Source organism: Sinocyclocheilus grahami, unplaced genomic scaffold (genome assembly GCF_001515645.1).
Source record: "Sinocyclocheilus grahami isolate Dianchi unplaced genomic scaffold, SAMN03320097.WGS_v1.1 scaffold176.1, whole genome shotgun sequence".
Taxonomy (NCBI): domain Eukaryota; kingdom Metazoa; phylum Chordata; class Actinopteri; order Cypriniformes; family Cyprinidae; genus Sinocyclocheilus; species Sinocyclocheilus grahami.
The window spans coordinates 3,463,942-3,484,599 of NW_015505355.1; the positions used below are offsets into that span (position 1 = coordinate 3,463,942).

A 20,658-nucleotide genomic window follows, 5' to 3' on the forward strand; every position below is an offset into this window, starting at 1 on the left:
TACATATAAGGTAAAAAAATTTTTATTTTGGATGCGATTAATCGTGATTAATCGTTTGACAGCACTAATATATATAATATATAAACATAATTTTTTTTTCTTAAATATATACATGCATGTGTTTGCATTTAATTTGCGATTAGTCGTTTGATAGCACTAATTAAGTATGTTATCATCCAATGTCAATAAGTGGTTTGAAAGGAACTCTTCACACAAAAATGAAAAAAATTAAAAATATTTGCACCCTTATATTGTTCCAAGGGTCAGTGTTGTGACACTTTAGTGGCTATATTAATAAGAGCCATTAAAAAAAAAAAAATATATATATATATATATATATATATATATATATATATATATATATATATATATATATATATATATATATATATATATTACATTTCAAAATACATTAAAATGAAATTTATACGTGCAGTGACTTCAGTGAAATTTTCTATGATACAGAAAAAAAAACAGAAAATGATATCATGACTGTGAGTCAAAGTCAATAAGCTTTTAAAGGATGAAAGTACAGCTTTTGCACTGCTTTTCTGAAGCCACACAATAGCTTTGTATGAGAAAATCTCCCCCTCCTCCATATTCACGGTTCACAACAAACCTTATGTTTGTCATTTACTAGGTCCTGAATACAATTCTGTATTTCTCAATTATTTCTTTGATGTACAATTAGATGTAGAGTGCAACAACAGGCCTATTGTGTTTTTGGCCTTTGCAGGGACAATGAGCTGGCTCAGACCTCAGAGAGAATTTTTAGGATTTAATGAATCTCCCTCCAGCAGCATTAACAGATGCGTAAGAGCCTTCTGCGGGTGTAATGAAGTTGTGATTTTTCTCTCTCTGTCTCTCTCACACTCTGCTGATTCTTGCCCTTGACTTCGTGTCGTTTCAATACTTTGTATAGCTTTTTTTCATAAATGATGAACTACCGAAGCTTTTGAATTACATTGCTGGATAAAATCCATAGTCTTATATGCCACAGCAGAATACAGAGATGAACAGCGCTCGCTGGGCTGCACAAAGATGCAAAGATAATAAAAATGTTAATTAAATACAGTGATGCTAACCTAATTAGTTTCATGATAAATTAGGACCAGATGCAACCAACTCTTGCATCATTACACAAACAGAAGTAGGCCTGCATAGTTGTTGTTGCTGTTGCAAAGGTAAAAAGTGCTGATTTTGTTTATTTATCTTTTCTTTTCTAAACTTTTAAAAATAAAGTGATTTAGATAATGTTTAAAAATAGGCAAGTGTAGCAAGATTATTAGGGCGATGTTAAAAAATAAGAAATATAAGGAAAATAGGAAATATTGGGGAAAATTCAATTTTTTCAGGATTCTTTGATAAATAAAAAGCTAAAAGACCAGCATTTATTCAAAATATAACTCTTTTGTAACAATATACACTACCGTTCAAATGTTTGGGGTCAGAACACATTTTTCTTTCTTTTTTTTTCTTTTTTTAAACTTTACTTTAACTTTGCTTTACTTTTTATATTTAGCAAGGATATGTTACATTGATATCTATCTACTGTATATATATATATATATATATATATATATACTGTATATATATATACACACATACATTCACAGTATGTAGATTGATAGATAGATATGTACACACACACACACGCACACACAGGTTTACATTTGTGAAAAGTGGGGACTCTCCATAGGCGTAATGGTTTTTATACTGTACAGACCGTATATTCTATTGCCCTACACCAACCCTCCCCCTAAACCTACCCCTTACAGGAGACTTTGTGCTATTTCAGATTTTCAATACACTCCATTCTGTGTGATTTATAAGCGTTTTGAAAAGTGGGGACATGGGGTAATGTCCTGAAAAGTCACCTTCTCCTTGTAATACCTATGCCATACCTTTGTCATTATACAAATGTATGTCCTCATTTGTCACAAAAACGTGCACACACACACACACACACACACACACACACAAACACACACAGAAAATAATTATTTTTAAATAGTAATATTTTTGTGGAAACCAAGACACATGTTTTCCAGGATTCTTTGATGAATAGAAAGTATTTATTTAAAACAGAAATTTTGTTACAATGTAAGTCTAAAATGTTTTGTCATATGATCAATTGAATGTATCCTTGCTAAATAAAATGATTCATTTCTTGATATAAAATTACAAAAAGCATTGTGTGTGTGTGTGTGTGTGTGTGTGTGTGTGTGTGTTTGTGTGTGTGTGTGTGTGTAACACTAACAATTATTTTTCGATTGTTTGACAAGAACCAGGATTCTTTGATGAATAGAAAGTATTTATTTAAAACAGAAATTTTGTTACAATGTAAGTCTAAAATGTTTTGTCATATGATCAATTGAATGTATCCTTGCTAAATAAAATGATTCATTTCTTGATATAAAATTACAAAAAGCATTGTGTGTGTGTGTGTGTGTGTGTGTGTGTGTGTGTTTGTGTGTGTGTGTGTGTGTAACACTAACAATTATTTTTCGATTGTTTGACAAGAAAATTCTATTTAAATTAATGGTTACACTTTATTTCGATAGTCCACTTTAGACATTCTATTAACTATAAGTAACTTTGTGACTACATGTCAACTAATTCTCATTAATTTGCAACTACATGTCTACTAACTATCAGAGTAGACTGTTAGGGTAGGTTTAGGGTTAGTAGAATGTTGACAAAGAAAGAGTTAGAAGATATTAAGCAGACAGTCTACTAATACTCTATTAACTGCTAGTTGACATGTAGTTGCAAAGTTACTTACTGTTAATAGAATGTCTAAAGTGGACTATCGAAATGAAGTGTTACCAAATTAATTTAAAAAAATCAGCGTGTTATTTATTTATTTTTTTGCTAAGTTAACCAGCCATTTCTGAGTGAAAATTGTTTCTACACCAAATTAAAATAGCTTGTTGTGAGGAAATTATATTTCAAAAAGTTGTGGATATTCATCAGCCAAAAGGTGTAGGATCCCTGGTGCTGATCATTTAGATGGTTACATTGAAAAGCACTCACCCACTGATCAGATGTGTTTGATATTTACAAGTCACTTCAATTAACTTATTAGACATAGACAATAATTGCTTTTGTCTCTCTCTCTCCAGGTAACAGAGACCAGGACAGGCCCTTTGGGCTGCAGTAACTATGACAACCTCGACTCTGTCAGCTCCGTTCTGGTTCACAGCCACGAGAACAAAGTTCAGTTGCAAGGTAAAGAAGTACACAATCCCACACTTCCTCTCGTCCTGACGCTGATTCTAGAGTGTTTTCCAGAGGTCGTGCTTGTGTGATGAGCCGTGGTATAGCTACACGATCAAAGCCTTGATGCCGCCATTGTCTAATTAGCCTGCTAATTATACACAAATCTTGATTGTTGATAGTTGACTGTGCTTGCTAATGAGATTAAAGGATTTAGCAACTGACAAGAATAAGGCCGTACTGGAAAAGTGGAGGCATGTGTGGTCTACCTCACACTTCCGTCTTTCTCCTTCCAGGACTTCAGGCTATCCTGCCTAGTTATTTAAGGAGCAACTTTGTTCAGGCGGCCTTAGGCTACATAGGCTGCAATGCTGAAGGCCAATTTGTGTGCAAAGACAATGACTGCTGGTGCCAGTGCGGTAAGGAGTTTCCCCAGTGTAACTGCCCTGAGGCTGATATCCGTTCCCAGGAAAACTACCTGGAGCGCATGAGGGAGGCCTGGAGGCAGGAGAACCAGGAATTTCAAGACTCAGGTGCCAAAACTTCTTGTGTTTCTCCTTTTCTCATGGGACATTATCGTCCCCATTAGGCTGCTAGCTTGCTTAACTAACCTAACCAGCAAGACTTGGTCAACCAACTTAAATGTGTCCATTTTCTTATGTAAGGGGTTTATTTTGCAATATTGACCAGCTGACTGTACATTGTTCTGTTTATTGCATATCTAAAAGTGTTGTTATTGTTAACTACTAAAATATTGTAAAATCTTTCATTTTTAATAATAAAATAACCAAAAATATTAGAGGAAAAAATGTAAACGAAGAGTAGAAATGTTGCTTTGGCAAAAATAAAATACATTTAAGTTACTGAAAATGATTTACAAATTAATCGTTCATATAATGAAAATAATTTAAAAGCTAAACATAAACGGGTTAAGAATTACAACAGCACAAACAAAAACAACTAAAAATGAAACTGAAATTAAAATGGAAACAAAATAGAAGAACTAAAGCTAATTTAAAATATTAATAATAATATTATAACAGTATATAAGTAATACTAAAATAGCACTGATGGCTACTCACGAAAATAAATAAATATTGATTTTATTGATGTTGAATTATTTATAAATGTAAATGTTTATATGAATTATTTGTCAATTATACATTTATTTTTCTATCATTTCACCTGTTATCTTTAGGTTCGCTAGGAAAAACTTAATTTGTTACAATACACAATAGGCCTACACTAAAATAAATACATAAATAAACAAACAAACAGTTGTAGAAACAATTTACTCAACTATTGCTAGTCATTTCACAAACAATTACAAACACAGCAAGCAGCACATTTAGTTAAACGTGAAATTTGTACTGTAATTTTTTTTAATTGATTTTCAACTTCGAAAAGTATTTTTTGCAGTGTAGCAACAAGACAAACAATATATTACAGTAGCCTTCTGAGGTCATTTTCACTATTGTCGATAATTGAGATGTAAGATGGCGCCGTTTGTACGAAACTAAAGAGAGCTAGTTGGTTTCATGATCTGTATGACCGTATTGACCAATCAAAATCAAGTATTCCAGAAAGCCATGTAATAAACAATAATTATGTAAAAATTAGCCAAGTACACATTACAAGGTAGAAGCTCATCATCTTGTGCACTTTGACAGTACTCAGTTAATCGCAGATTACGTGTGGCAATTATACGATCAGCTCACACCCGAAATTACTTTCTCACACAAACTCACGGACACAGAATGTCAACAAACAACATGGAGGAAGAGCTTGTAGGTGATTTGGAAGAGAAAATAGTCGGGAAAAGAGTCACATTTTCACTATTGTCGATAATTGAGATGTAAGATGGCGCCGTTTGTACGAAACTAAAGAGAGCTAGTTGGTTTCATGATCTGTATGACCGTATTGACCAATCAAAATCAAGTATTCCAGAAAGCCATGTAATAAACAATAATTATGTAAAAATTAGCCAAGTACACATTACAAGGTAGAAGCTCATCATCTTGTGCACTTTGACAGTACTCAGTTAATCGCAGATTACGTGTGGCAATTATACGATCAGCTCACACCCGAAATTACTTTCTCACATAAACTCACGGACACAGAATGTCAACAAACAACATGGAGGAAGAGCTTGTAGGTGATTTGGAAGAGAAAATAGTCGGGAAAAGAGTCAAATAATGGTGCGTTCAAGTCATGTCGGATAGATCGTATTTACGAGTTGAACGCACATGAACGCCACCACAAAGTCGTTATTACGAGTGGGAAACTCTAACTTTTTTTAAGCCCAGAGTTTCCGAGTTGGGGGCGTGTCAATGAGAAACATGGCGGAATCGATGGATGCAACGTCTGTAGTTGACGGTAAATGTTTGTTTAAATTGTATAAACTTAAATTGGTCATGTTCTTGTTACGCAGCTGAAATCCAAGTAAAGAAATGCAGACCCTGTTGTATTTTCTTGTAATTTATTAAAAGAAGGTACACCGCCATCTTGTGCCGACTAAACTGAATTGAACGCACCTGACGTCGTAATTACGACTTGTCAACTCGTAAGTACGAACGTCCCAGGAGGACTTGAACGCAGCATAAGATGTGGGCAGTGTAGCTGGATTTTGATTGATTGATTGATTGATTGATTTTTTTCTTCATTTTTTCATGGCTCTTCCTGCATTTCGTGCTCACAGAGGGGAACTCTGTTGCTCTGAACTCTGGCTGCTCACACATATAAGTGTATTGGTTTTGTCTTTACTCCACACCATTGCAGCTACAGTACATAAGTGATATTTTGTCATAAATATATGTGGTTTCACATTACCGTGGGTGCTAATAGCTGTGTGGGAGATGCTATTTGCACCTGGGTACAAATAGACGCTTTGTATTTAAAAATAATTGTTGCCATGTGCAAATTGTGTTCATAATAGTTTGGCAAAATATCCACATGCATTATGAAAAACATTTTTTTTTTAAAATAAGTCTTCACTTTGGAATAGCATTAACATATGAATGCAAGAACAATACACAGAGGACACTCATACGTTTAAAAAAATATTTGTGTGGACTGGGTCCAAGATTTGTTGCAGTATCTTCGATGGCTGGGATCTGCTTTTTGTTGCTGTCTTGTAGTATGTGAAAAAAGTTAATTACCAATAGCAAACAGATAATAATAATAATAATAACGTTTCGTTTATATAGTGCCTTTGCATAGCTCAAGGACACTTAACAATTGAGATAAAGCAGGGAAATTACCAACAATTGAAGAGTACAAACTAACAATATAATAGTACAAGAACAATACACAGACAAAAGTAAGGCAAACCAGTATGATAACAAACACTGAAGAAATGGTAACTTAAAATGGCAATATCTAAATTAAAAACATTATTTATTGCTCATTGAACCTAAATGTTTAATTTATACCAACACAACTCAATTTTATGGGTTAAATTGGGCAGACATTCTTTTTAAAGTAACAATTGAAAGTTACCAATTTTTACAATGAAATGATGACTTGAATAAATTAAAGATAAATATTTTCTAATGGTACTTAATACTCTAATTTTCACAAACTGTGAAGATACTCTATATTACAACTTTAACCTTCAACAAAAAAATTTAAAATGTGATTAGAAATGATCTTTACTCATTTTGAGCACAACGTATGTGCTTTCTGTAAGTGTAATTTTATATTATTATATTACATTACATTACATTACATTATATTATATTATATTATATTATATTATAATGTGTCATCACTGTATTACAGTATTTCGTCAGAATGTTTGACAGAAGCACCCTGTCCAGACCATGTTATATAGGGCATAAACAGTTAGTATTTGTCTACCTTGAAACTAATTGTGTTCGATGTATGCTAATGATAATTCTAGTATTCATCGTATCGTTATTTTACTGCCAACTACCTTTTGAAAATCTTCGCAAAAATGCTGTGTTAATTCAGATCTATGATTTTTCGTCAGATGAGTTCCAGAGCTTCATGGGTAAACTACCAACCCAGAGCGCTCTAAATTCATCAAGAATCCAGCAATTGTGGAGGACAGACAGTGCTCTACAGCAACGCTACAGGCAGCTAGAGAGTCGCGTTAGCCTCCTGCTCTCCAAGACCCGGCGAACTGCTAACAAGCTCTTCAGCCTCAGCAAGAGATGTCGCACACAGCCCAGAATAGTGTCTCTAAGGGAGAGGTAAAACATATTTATAGGCACACATTAAACCCGTGAATCCAAATGTTGTGTTGTATAATTATGCAAGCTATGCAAATGGATCTGCAAAGTTTTAGTCTGTAAGGAATTCTCAGTGTTTGTGCGTAAAGATTTGAGATTCATTGGATTGGAGTTGAAATTGTATGCGTTTCCATTCAATCTCTTAGGACAGAAATATCACAAATAAGATTTCTTTAATATCTCAGTTATTTTTTTAGACAGTGATGAAATGAAAAGGACAGCAATTGGAGAATGATGACCGAATTCATTCAAACCCGCATGATTTATTTTTTCTGTGGAACAGAATTAAATGAAATGGTCACACTTTATTTTAAGGTCCAATTCTCGTTATTAATAAACCATCAACTACGACTTTTGCCTCAATAAACTCCTAATTTGCTGCTTATTAAAAGTTAGTAAGGTAGTTGTTAACTTTAGGCATTGGGTAGAATTAGAGATGTGGAATATGGTAATGCAGAATATGTGCTTTATAACTAATAAACAGCTAGTATATTAATAATAGGCATGCTAATAAGCGATTAGTTAATAGTGAGAATTGGTCGCTATACTAAAGTGTTAAATAATTAAACACTTAACATGCAATAATACATTTTAACACTATTGAGCGAATATTGATTTTACTGTATTACTGTTTTGTCTTTCATTCTTTTTTGTTGTAAATCATGATATGAATCATTAATTGATAACTATCTAGTTTTAGTGCGATGTTAAAAAAAAACATGCATTTAGCTTTAGGAATATATAGGGAATTGCTACAGGCACCTTTATCTCATTTACTATTCTCTGTTAAAATGTTTTGGAATGATTTTTATTATATAATGCATTATATAAATACATTTGAATTGAAAATGTTTCTCTTCAGTTTCATACATCTACCTCATAGTGGGCAGAAAAAGACACTGTGAAGTCCAAATATTTTAATACTTTTTTCGGCTTTTGAACAATGGCAATAAAAAAGTCAATTATTTAATTTTGCAAACAATATTTGTCTTTATATTGTGTTATTGTTTATTTTTTCTTCATACATAAAGATAAATAGCTGCTTTTGCATTGTAGGAAAGGAGTTCATCATATTAGCAGTCTTTGTGCTTGGCAAGTTTTAAAACCAACAATTGTGCCTATTATTATTTAATATGTTGATGATACATAAATTAAACAGAACTAAAATCTTTATTAAGTCTTTTGAGCTTTGAAAGGGTAACCTCTGAGCAATGCAGTTGTCCTCTGGGATTGTGAAAACACTTCGATGATTATTACACTACTGGATTTTGATTTGAAAGCGCTATTGTTTAGCCAAGCCTGATCTCCAAGCGAGTAAAAAAGACTAATGACTAATCTATTGTTTAACCACCCACTACAGCCTCTGAGGCTATTGCTGCACTAATGGATTACTTTTACCCTAGCAGCACTTTCAAAGGCAGATATTAGCAGAGCTCAAGGTTAGAAACCAATTCGTTCTGTTGCTTAAACAAAGCTGTTTATTGACAGTCACCGTTTGTTGCGAATCATTGCCTTATGATCTCCGCAATTATTTGCATACATTACAAGCTATAAAATCCCATTTTGTCTTGTTTCCTCACTCTTTTATTGTTGGTTTTCACAGGCCGCTGAGCTACTGGCTACAGTTCACCCTGTCCATCCTGTACTGCAGTGAGAATAACCAACTGGGATTTTACGCAGAGGAATTACGGACTTGCGCCTGTCCGTTCGAGAGCCCCTCGTGCCAGGGCATCGTCCCGTGCGAGGTGGGCGACGGTCACCGTTGTGCCTCCTGCTCAGTGGACAACCGCACCCGCTGCTCCAGCTGCAACACAGGTTACATTCTCAGTCATGGAGTTTGTAAAAACGCCGTACCCAACCCTACAGACCACTACCTGGGCTTTGAGACCGACCTACAAGACCTGGAGCTACGTTACTTACTGCAACACCGGGACGGCCGCATCATGACGCACGCCATCTTCGTCAGCAACGACGTTCGCCTCAACGTCTGGTTCGACCCGTCTTGGAGAAAGAGGATGCTGCTTACGCTGAAGAGCAACAAGTTCAAATCCAGCCGCGTCCATATGCTCCTGGGCATCTCGCTGCAGATCTGCATGACCAAGAACTCCACCCTGGAGCCTGCGCTGTCTGTCTACGTCAATCCTTTTGGCGGCAGCCATTCGGAAAGCTGGACCATGCCCATCAATCAGAATGGCTACCCGGACTGGGAAAAGACCAAGCTGGACATTCCTTTAGATTGCTTCAACTGGACCTTGACTCTGGGCAACCGGTGGAAGAGCTTTTTTGAGACTGTTCACTTCTACCTGAGGAGCCGCATTCGGACCGAGTCCTCTCAGGGGAACGATACGGTCTACTTCGAGCCGCTGGAAGCTACGGATGCCTCTCAGAACTCTGGATACATGAAGATCAACAGTGTGCAGCTGTTTGGTTACAGTATGCACTTTGACCCCGAGGCTATCCAGGATCTGATCCTACAGTTGGACTATCCGTACACTCAGGGATCTCAGGACTCTGCTCTGCTGCAGCTGATGGAGATCCGATATCGGGTCAATAGACTGTCTCCTCCTGGACCACTGCCATTAGATCTGTTCTCCTGCCTACTTCGACATAGGCTCAAACTCTCCAGCTCCGAGGTAGAGAGAATACTCACCACACTCCAGACTTTTAGTGCCAAACAGCCGTTCTACAAAGAGTACGAAGCTGCGAAACTTTGTAGTTAGAAAGCAAACCAATTTATTTTTGCCATTGATGTTTTGCTTTACTCACTGAGAAGTTAATTTAACTGAAAATTATTTTATGAGGGGGGTTCACTGTTATTGCTGTTTGATATGAAGTCATTACTGTTACATATTTGATGTCTTTGGTTCAAATGGTAGTTCAGATGAAACAACGTTTTGCACAATTTTATCAAATCTGCCATGTTTGAATTAAATAAAATAGGCAAAAAAGACCTAGTTTAAAAACCAAACTTTTTTGTTATGTTTTTGTAGCATACTGATTGCAGTTGGCTGGATCTCAACCATGCAATGGAACATTTGAAGTATGCGTTTAACAAAAAGCAGAAAACTTTCCATTCGCTCATTATTTAGAAAAGTGAATCCAAAGTAACTCCTCAAGAAAAGTCATATTTCACCCCAAAATAAAAGTAATCCATCCATACATACATACATACAGTACATGCATGCATATATTATACACTACCGTTAAAAATTGGCGGAATGTCTTTTATTCAGCAAGGATGCAATAAATTGGTCAGTAAAGGTATTTATAATGTCACAAATGATTTCTGTATTAATAAAATGCTGTTAGAATGATTTCTGAAGGATCATGTGACACTGAAGACGGAAACTTTAGCTGTGCATCACAATTTGTAAATTTAATTTGAAAATATATTCAAATAGTAAACAGTTGTTTTAAATTGTAATAAAATTTCACAATATTACCATTTTACTATATTTTTGTTCAAACAAATGCAGCATAGGTGAGTACGATAGACTTCTTAAAAAAAAAAAAAAAGTCTTACAGAGCCCAAACTTTTGAATGGTGTATATACTGTATAATGCTTTGTTGTTGATGCCATTTTTATTACTCTCAGTGGGGATTTGCATTAGAGTCTTATTGTTCTGTGTATAATGTTTTTTTTCTTCTGTTTTTATTAAAGTTATATATATATAAGGTTATTAACTGAGGATGAAATGTGGCCTGAACATGTTTTGGTCACCCAATTAAAAAAAAATATATTGTATGTGAGTGCAGGAAATATATTTAAAATCCAGGGTTAGACATTTTTAAAGAGAATACTGAAGTACCGCATTGAACATTTCCATTGGCACTGACAGCAGAGGTGCTGCTATCCCTTCAAGTGTGTCATTCCAATCGAAATCAGGTTGGATCGCATAAAGACATCATGTGAAACAGACAAACTACACAGGATGTTCAAATGAATTTGCTAAAATACATAAATATGTATTGATCTGTCAATGAAGAGGATGGGTCTTTAGCAACATTCAAAGACTCCTTTTAAGTTTCACGTCAAAAACAGACTTGCTTCTGAAACATCAATCACATGGCCATTAATAAACATTATTTCCTGCCTGATTCACGTCATACATTTCCAACTCATCCTTCAGCGTTCCATCACACCTCAATGTGCGAAGAGACTCTTAACTACCCCTAAAGACGGACGGCATATGGTCTCCTCCTACTTTCTTTGTGGCAGATTTAGTGCCCTAAATGCACGGTCCTCAAGAGACGAGCGCTGGCACTTATCGGCATGCGAATAACGATGAGGAGAGTGACCTCCCTCAGGCCTCCGCTCCGTCATTGCTCCCGGTGTGATGGATGAGCACTGAGGAGATGGAGACGTGCGGCGCTCGAAAGGCTGGCACCCTGGACAGAGTCCATTATCTGCGATCCCTCTCCACGGCGGCAGGAGTCTGTTCCAAGAGTGTGAGCTATTTACCTCGGTTGCTGGGGTTCAGATGAATTTGTTTTTGAATCTGCAAAAACCATCTGCTGCTCCAGAGTGCTGCGTAGTGATTGACAGCAGCATTGTGAAGTAAATTTCCTCATGTTTCAGACAAGCGTGACTCGCGAGGTGTTGCCACATAAGGTGACCAGATTTCCAGTGTGTCAGTGCGGTTTACTGTGGGTACAAGCAGAAAAGTGATGGCATGCTAAAATGCTGGAAGAAAACATGAAAGTGCAGCAGTCTGAGGCGGTGGTCCGCAAGTCTGATCTGATAGGGTCACGGACAGCAGGGAAAGAACACCGACTACAAATAATAAACTGCAAAATATCTCCTTGTTGATGTCAAAGGCTGTGCACCCAATCAAGCTCTATGGTATTTTGCCACACATTCATCTATCATTCGGTAGAAGCTATAGTCAAATTAGGCTGATGTCAACATGGATGGCTGGTGTGATGTCCTCATTATCAAAAACCACGTTTACACAACAACAATATACAAAACAATTTCAAAAGCTTGCACTTTAAAATCCATTTTCAAAAGTTTGCATTTTCAGGCCCCCAAAATGCTGTTAACATATACTGTATATGAAAGGCCAAAATGCATAAACAGTTTTCAGTTTTTAGTTGATAACAGTCTTGTGTACATTGCCCCTTAAACAACATAAGGTAAAAGACAATTATCAGCCTGAATACATTAAAGAAGGCTTCACTTGCTACAATGATAAACATCGTTTTTTCTACAATATGTTTTTGGCTGCTTATTATTGGCATTATTGGTAACTCTTTTAAAGCCTTTATAATAAAGGTATTCAAAATGTATGTTGTAATGCATTATATCTTTTCATAAATAATTGTAACCAAAGTTCAAATGCATTGTAATATTTCAATGTTTGTTTTTGTGTGTGTTTTTTAAATGCATTATAACTTCTAAAGGTGTAACAATGAATAATTAAGTGTATACTGTATTATAACTGTGGTTACTTTTATTCATGAGATGCATTATAAGGTGCATTACAAGGCATAACTGATGCATTAAAACTACTTTTATAATAGTATGTATATATATATGCTTTAAATAAAGTGTTACCATATTATTTTTGTATAACATTAGGGTCAACGATGTGACACTCAATGATCAATCTATTCAAAAATGCATTCAAATTCAATTCATGCATTGATTTTGACTTGAATATACAATGGACGTTTTTAATTGAATTAAAATCCAATTAAAAATATTTCTCATCAGGGTAATACAATAAACTTGAAATCAATGAAGACAAAAGCCTAATTTAAAGGATGAAATTCTTTGATGGAGAAAATATTAAGTAATTTAGCACAAGCTTTTATTAATTTTTAGAAACAAATATTATTTTAATTAAACGGCATCACTGCTTATTAATATTTGAAAGTCACCAAATTTCAAACAGAAGTTCAGTGTGCATCAAGGTCAGTTCATCTTTTAAAGACAGCATGGAATGAAAACTTATCTATTTTCTAAATGCACATTACAGATCTTACTGAGAACCATTCATCTGTGCATATATGGTTCATTTCTTTATGTTTTGACCTTGTGATGTTTACTAAAAATGCCATTACTGAACTTTCCCATGAAAAATACTCGTACATAACAATAAAGAAAAAAGATCTGTCACTACTTCTGTTTCATCCTAACTTAAGGTAAATTAACTTATGACAAATCAAGGTTAGTACAGGTGGCAAAATGTTATGTGGCATGACTTCCTTAATACGGTATACTTTAAAACAGTAACAGTTGTTAATGCATTAATCAACACTAACTAACAATGAGCAATACATTTGCTACAGTATTTATTATTCCTTGTAAATAAAAATACCACGGTTCACTGTTAGTTCATATTAGCTCAGTTCCATGAATAATATTAACAGATACAACATTTAATTTTAATAATGTGTTATTAAATGTTAAAATTAACATGAATTAATAAATGCTTTAGAAGTATTTTTCTTTGTTAATTCATACTGCTGTAGGTAACTAATGTTAACAAATGAACCTTGTTTTATTATTACAACACCATATTCATAGTCAGTGTTGGGGGTAACGCATTACAAGTAACGCAAGTTACGTAATCAGATTACTTTTTTCAAGTAACTAGTAAAGTAACACATTACTTTTTAATTTAGAAGGAAATATCTGAGTTACTTTTTCAAATAAGTAACGCAAGTTACTTTGTTTCCCATGTCTTGACTGACAGCTCTCGTGTTGCCATGTTGAGAGAAATCGGGAGTAAGTGCAGAGGCGTTGTGTGCGCTGTGATGTTACTGTAGTTCTAGACTAAATGTGAACATCATTTACAAATAATGTTCATATTTAGTCTAGAACTACAGTAACATCACAGCGTATATTCTTCTCACTGCACAAAAACAGATTCAGTATTCCTCAAAATGAATAAAAACAGTAAAATGCAAACTCAGAATATTATATAATAAACCTGCAATAATTAAATGTTAAATAAGACAAATATAATTTATGTATTTAATCCCATTTTATTAACCAATGTCTTTGCTACTGACCTTCGATGATCTAATTCAACCATACTAATAAGCAAAAATGACATATTTGTGTTTCATTTTTGTTATTGTTGAATAGTGTTGAACTTTCTTCTCCTGCATCATATTCTTCATGCAATTAGTTTGAGCTGCGCTCTCTGCTGTACAGACGTGAATTTACATTTCCTTCAGCCTGAGGCGTATTCATTTAACTTCTGTTGTGAAAAGGGCTTTTACATTTGTAAAAGAAGAACTTTTTTATATTAAAAACAAAGAAGCAAGCCCTGCCCAGATTTAAAAAGTAACTCAAAAGTAACGTAATACATGACTTTCTATACAAAGTAACTAAGTAACGTAATTAGTTACTTTTTTAGTGAGTAACGCAATATTGTAATGCATTACTTTTAAAAGTAACTTTCCCCAACACTGTTCATAGTTGTCATTAATCTGAAATAGTCTTTTCAGTTTTTCAAAACCATAAACCATCATTGGCTCAATCTAAAATGGCCTACTCTCAGAGTAGGTACTTTGGAACCTTTAAAAAGGTGTATATAGTATATGCTATAGTATGAATTGTCATGTGATCTACCAGCATCAGTTGTGTTGCTTCACTGTCATTCACACACCCTCTCCCGTGGCCTCATGCCGGACATCGTAGATTATCTGAGTACTTTTCACCCTACTGTTTTATGAATACTGTGAATTCAGATATACACTTTTCACATACTGTTTTTCAACAACTATATAAGTATACATATTTGCATGCAGCCATATTCTTGCGGGCAGAGTTCCAGCTCCAAGTGAAGCAGCTGGTCCTTTCAGAACCACTGACCAAAGGCTCAATTAAAATTTGGCATTACAGTATATTGAGATGAAACCTGTTTGAAATATTATAATATAACTGTACATTAATGAGGAAAAAAAATTAACTTAAATGATTTTAGCAAATGGCTGCAATATAACAAAGAGTGAAAAATTTAAGGGGGTCTGAATACTTTCCGTACCCACTGTATATATAAACATGCAAACCTTTACTGACATCTGTTCTTCTCATCTTCTCAAATCCACAATGACTGACAGTACAATGCAGACGGACACAGGTTCTGCTGAATAACAACACCAACAAAACCCGTAGAATAATAATATGGAGACTATGGGGACTGTTCTGAAAATGTACTGAGAAAATAACAAGCAAGTGCCAATTAGTTATAAAGATGAAAGACTTCGAAACAGTCCTAACATTATGCTAATATCACAATGTAATTAAATATGCATAGCAATCAGAGAGAAGATCTCCGACAATATTTGCAGACTGACAAACAGGGCTCACAGATCTATACTCATATTCATGACAAATGGCACAACTGTCGATTCATTCAAGGGTATGTTGAAACTGTGTTGGATTAATGTTTATATTCAAAGTTCAAATTTCCAGTTGCTCTTAATAGAGATTCTCATTACATTTTATTACTATAATACATTTTTGTATTAATTAAAATGAAAAGCATAAATGAATGGAAGTACAATAACTACTACAATGTGATACAAATGTATAAATCATTTCAGTTTTAAATAGGCTGCATTCAAGTAATGACTGCATTCAGTCACAACGAAAACACAAAATACACTTAATTTTCATTAAGCAAAATATAACATCATCTTTCTTTCTGTTGGTTTTGGGGTGAAATATGACACTGACATCATCTTGACAGGTTTTGTGAGCTTCACCCAAACACTGTTTGCATTAAAATGTAGTCTAGCTCTTATATTCTCTCTTGAGGCTGGTGAAGTACAAAGAGTCATCTATGAAATATGGAATGTCACAATGATGTGACATTTATACTGTATATATTTAGTTTTTGATAAGATTGGAAATATCTGGAGATCTGAGTATCAGCCCTCTACATGCGTCTTAAAAGGCTGTATCTTCACTCAAAAGAAAAAGCAGCTAGAGGTGAAGGACATTAAGAAGAAAATGCAAGAAGACCAAACATATTCTTCCACGTTATTTTTCAGTTTTGAAACATCAGACCTAAACTTGCTTTTACACTGAGAGGCTGAAACAATAAATCTATTCACTGAGTTTCTCTCGTTTGCTGGGGTTTAGATGCTACCCTGGGGGCTGGAGGTATGGGCTGGTGTTAATGAACAGTTGAGCTGTAAAAGCGCTAAAAGCCTAAATGATCAATACAAAAAAGCAATGTGCAAAAACAGGAAGGAATGTCTTGCCTGGATTTTCACCATCGGGTTCCAAGTGATTCTGCCATATCCTTGAATAATAGCATTGCTTAACGGAATGCCAGTAATGTCCTGCAATTGTCACACAAACAAGGGAGAGAAAATATAAGAATCAGCAGGCACACACACGTACTGTATACAGCAGACGGGCAGTGATACCTGGGGTGTTTTAGTAGCTCTCTTGCAGTGAACTACATATTCAGTGAGTTCTGCCACATTAATGGGCCACAATACAAAAAATCATGACAAAGACTTGGAGTCCTTGAAGTGAAATAGACGAGGACTATTGTTAGGTTTGAAAGAACATTCCTCTGGCATTGTATGCAAGTGAAGCAGTCGGTCGGGTGCTCCCACTTTAGATGCTGAATAATAGAGGAATATCTCATCTGCAGCAACCTTGAAGAGGGAAAATGTGAATGATTTTGACTAAACACATTAGCAGGAACTTCTTAAAGAACACCTCTGTAAAAACATTGACTTTAACGTCTCTACCAGACAAAAGTCAGGACACCTCATTGACTCTCACATAATGAATTTCACATAATAGTCATCAAAACTAAGGAATAATTAAAATGGAAGCATAGAAATGAGTGATCAAAAATAAATCATAACTATCTTCAAGTTGAACGCAGGTTCTGTTCGATGGCAAGGACAGGCAAACATGATGGTGCTCTTGCAAGGAGGACCAATCTTCCTCGTTTAGCATTCCTATTAAAAAAATGACTGGATTTCGTCCACAAAATTTTCGCCAAAAAATGGTAATATGAAGACCTTTTTAACAGTTTCTTAAAGCAACATCACACTTGCCAAATCACGTTATTGGTCTTTTTTATTTCTTCTACACTTAATTAGAGTGATATCAGATGCATACAGCTCAATTTCTAAAGTAAAATGGTTAGTTCACCTCAAAATTAAAATTTTCCATCATTTACTCACCCTCATGTCGTTCCAAACACTTAGGAAATTTTCAACTTCAGAACACAAATTAAAATATTTTGAATCAAATCCACTGAAAATCTGTTCAACCAAAACTCTACACAAAACATTCGTAAAGAGATCAAAGAATTAAACCATACGTAATGGACATTCAAATTTGGACACGGAAGCTCAAGCATGAATAGGACTACATACTTGATGAGTGAGAACCAATGACTTGTAACCAAGACTTGGAATAAACTCATCAATTCAGCAGCAAAGAACCCAAACAGCCTTGGGACCCTTGGGAGAAACCTGGGGTAGCATTCAGTTGCTGCTGTGTTCACATTGCACAATGGATCGGCGACAGGGGGTTTCACACTGCATGACTTCACAATAGGAAGAATCGCCGACAGCTCTGTCTGGTCCGCAAACTACGTTTCACAACAAAACACACGCGAGAAGTGATAAGAAAATAACACGAGAACCCACGTGCGTCAGACCAGAGTTCTCGCGAGCAAGACTGTAATTATTAAAAATATATATATATAGACCGCAAATGGTCTGTGAGCTGATTTCCAGCTACAAGGAGAAAAAGAAAAACAGATTATGCAGGAGGGAGATGAAGGGAACAGGGATTGGGTGCATGTTCTGCAAAGAGAGTTGGAGGTAAATTCTGGGCTATGACTCCCCCCCGAACTTCCCGCTGCCCTGTATCTTGCTCTCTCATTGGCTGTAGGTCATCGCCGATATAGTTTTCAGTCAGAACTCATTTCACACAGCGTGATTGTTAATCGCCGACAGCTCCAGATATTTAGCATGCCAAATATTTCACGGGTGTCGGCGACATGTCGGCGATTCCCTCAGATCACGTCTTTGATAATTCACACTGCGTGATTGTCACTCGCAATGAAACGAGCACCAATTTGCCTCCGATGTCGGGCGTTTGTCGGCGATTTCGCAAAACCTGTCGGCGAGTGAAAAATCGGGCTAATATCGTGCAGTGTGAACTCGGCATTAGTTGGGGTTTGCAGGGCCCCGGTGCAGGTTGTACCCATGGGGCCTGTTTGAAATCGTGTAAATAGCACAAATAAATAAATAGAACAACGATACAAATTAAACAATGATTAAGTTTTTTCAAGTTTGTAGGTGTTCAGGTATAGAAACTAAATAATTACTGTAAATGTAAAATCTCATTGCAGTCTTCACTGTATAAATTAAATATAGATTAATTCTTGTTAAAGCTACAAAGTAATTCAGTCAACAGCAGTGAGTGATTTTCTCTCTTTTATTTTCTTGGATTAACATTAAAGACACAAAAGCTAATAAATTAGGCGCGGTCACTTTAAGAGACAATGCATAGATCTAATATAATGATACACATCCGATTTCTTTCTCAACTGCTTACGTTCACTTGTTTTGTTTACTGTGTGGAGACGTGCTGATATCTCGTTTGGTCTCGTTCTGTATCGCGTATCTTGTCAGTGTCTGCGCTTGCTTGGCCATTTGTTGTGGAGAAAATAAGGAAAGTGTGTTCAAGCGCCAGCAGAAAACAGTGTAAAGAAATAGTCTTTGAGAGAAGTCTTTATCAGCGGAAGTTAAAAGCAGCTCGTAAGTGTATTTACTTGTCTCATTAGTGTTTCGTGCAGTTGTAGTTGCTAGGAAACGATTGTTTTGTTTACTGGGTGGAGACGTGCTGATATCGCGTTTGGTCTCATTCTGTATGGCGTATCTTGTCAGTGTCAGCGTATCTTGCTTGGCCATTTGTTGTGGAGAAAATAAGGAAAGTGTGTCCAGCTGAATTAATTTAGTATTTTGTTAGACGGGTATAAAAAAGCTTAGTTTACCGTGGCAGCGGTCGCGTGAAGGCCTCCTCGTGTGAAGACCAAAGATTGTAAAGACCATCGGCTCTACCGTGCGACTCCACCGGGCTTTAATTTGAGTTATTTTAATACTTCAACAAACTAAATGGAAATGAAATAATATATATATATTGAATTAATAAATGTGTATGTACATATACAGTATATATGTATGTGTGTGTGGTTGTACATACATATGTTTGTTGTTTTTCAATTATATGTTAAGTTTTGAAATTTTGTTGTATGCATTTGTCATTTTTATTTAATCTCTTTATTTTAAAAATTTGTATAGTTGTTTTAATAATACAATTGATTGATTCTGTTGTCCTCATTTGTATTAAATAAATATTAAAATAAAATAAATAAAGAGACAATGCATATATCCAATATAATGATACACAACTAAATGATACTTTCTCAACTTCTTACGTTCACTTAAGTTATAACCGACAGTTTTTTTTTCGAGAATACTCACCAAGATAGGTACTTCGACATTTTGTATGCAATTTGCCCATTCAAGCGCAAGAAGAGGCAAAACTCAATTCGGTGTTCAAGGGCTGTGAGACTCGGCTCTCTGTGGGTACTGAATGAAACTCTTTTTCATGTCTTTTTTATGGTGATATGTTTAATTACTGCCCCCTAGTGGGGGAGGGGGGAGTTTAGGCAATAAAGTTGCATGTCTTGACGTTTGTCTCACCTGACCTGTTCTAACAAGAAACTCGCACGAATAACCATCCTAACACAACATTTTTGTGCTTGAATGTTTAAATTGGCGAGGTGTATTTGTTTGTTCAATCACAAGAAGATACGAAAGAGCGTCAATTTGGTGTTTGCACTCTGAGACGCGGCACTCTGTGTGCACACCGAACACAGCGCGCGAGTACTCATTTGAGTTCTTTTGCATCTTGTACTTGAATGCTTTAAAATCTCTTGGATGTTTTGGCGAGGTTAAAAAACACATGCAAATGATAGGCTTTTGTGACGACACGCAGCAGTGGCCCGTCAACTGTCCTGAGTGTCTTTCATGCTGGCCTCGGGCAGATGGTTGAAATCCCCGGGGGGCCCCCACAGCAATGGGCCCCTATAATCGTCACCACCACTGGGTAGAGTACCTGGTACTTTTTCAGTACCACCTCGGTTGAGGTTCCAAGTGAACTGTACCGTTACCGAAACGT

General features: G+C 35.7%; 1 protein-coding gene across 1 annotated transcript; it reads left to right on the top strand.

Annotated features, from left to right (window-relative positions):
- Positions 1 to 488: 488 nt before the first annotated feature.
- On the top strand, positions 489 to 10,272 carry LOC107593854 (BMP/retinoic acid-inducible neural-specific protein 3-like). Its single transcript, XM_016283734.1, has 5 exons — positions 489 to 494; positions 3,126 to 3,231; positions 3,516 to 3,752; positions 7,211 to 7,433; positions 9,076 to 10,272. Exons 1-5 carry the CDS (start codon positions 489 to 491, stop codon positions 10,190 to 10,192), a joined length of 1,689 nt encoding a protein of 562 aa, XP_016139220.1. The 3' UTR covers positions 10,193 to 10,272.
- Positions 10,273 to 20,658: the final 10,386 nt, after the last annotated feature.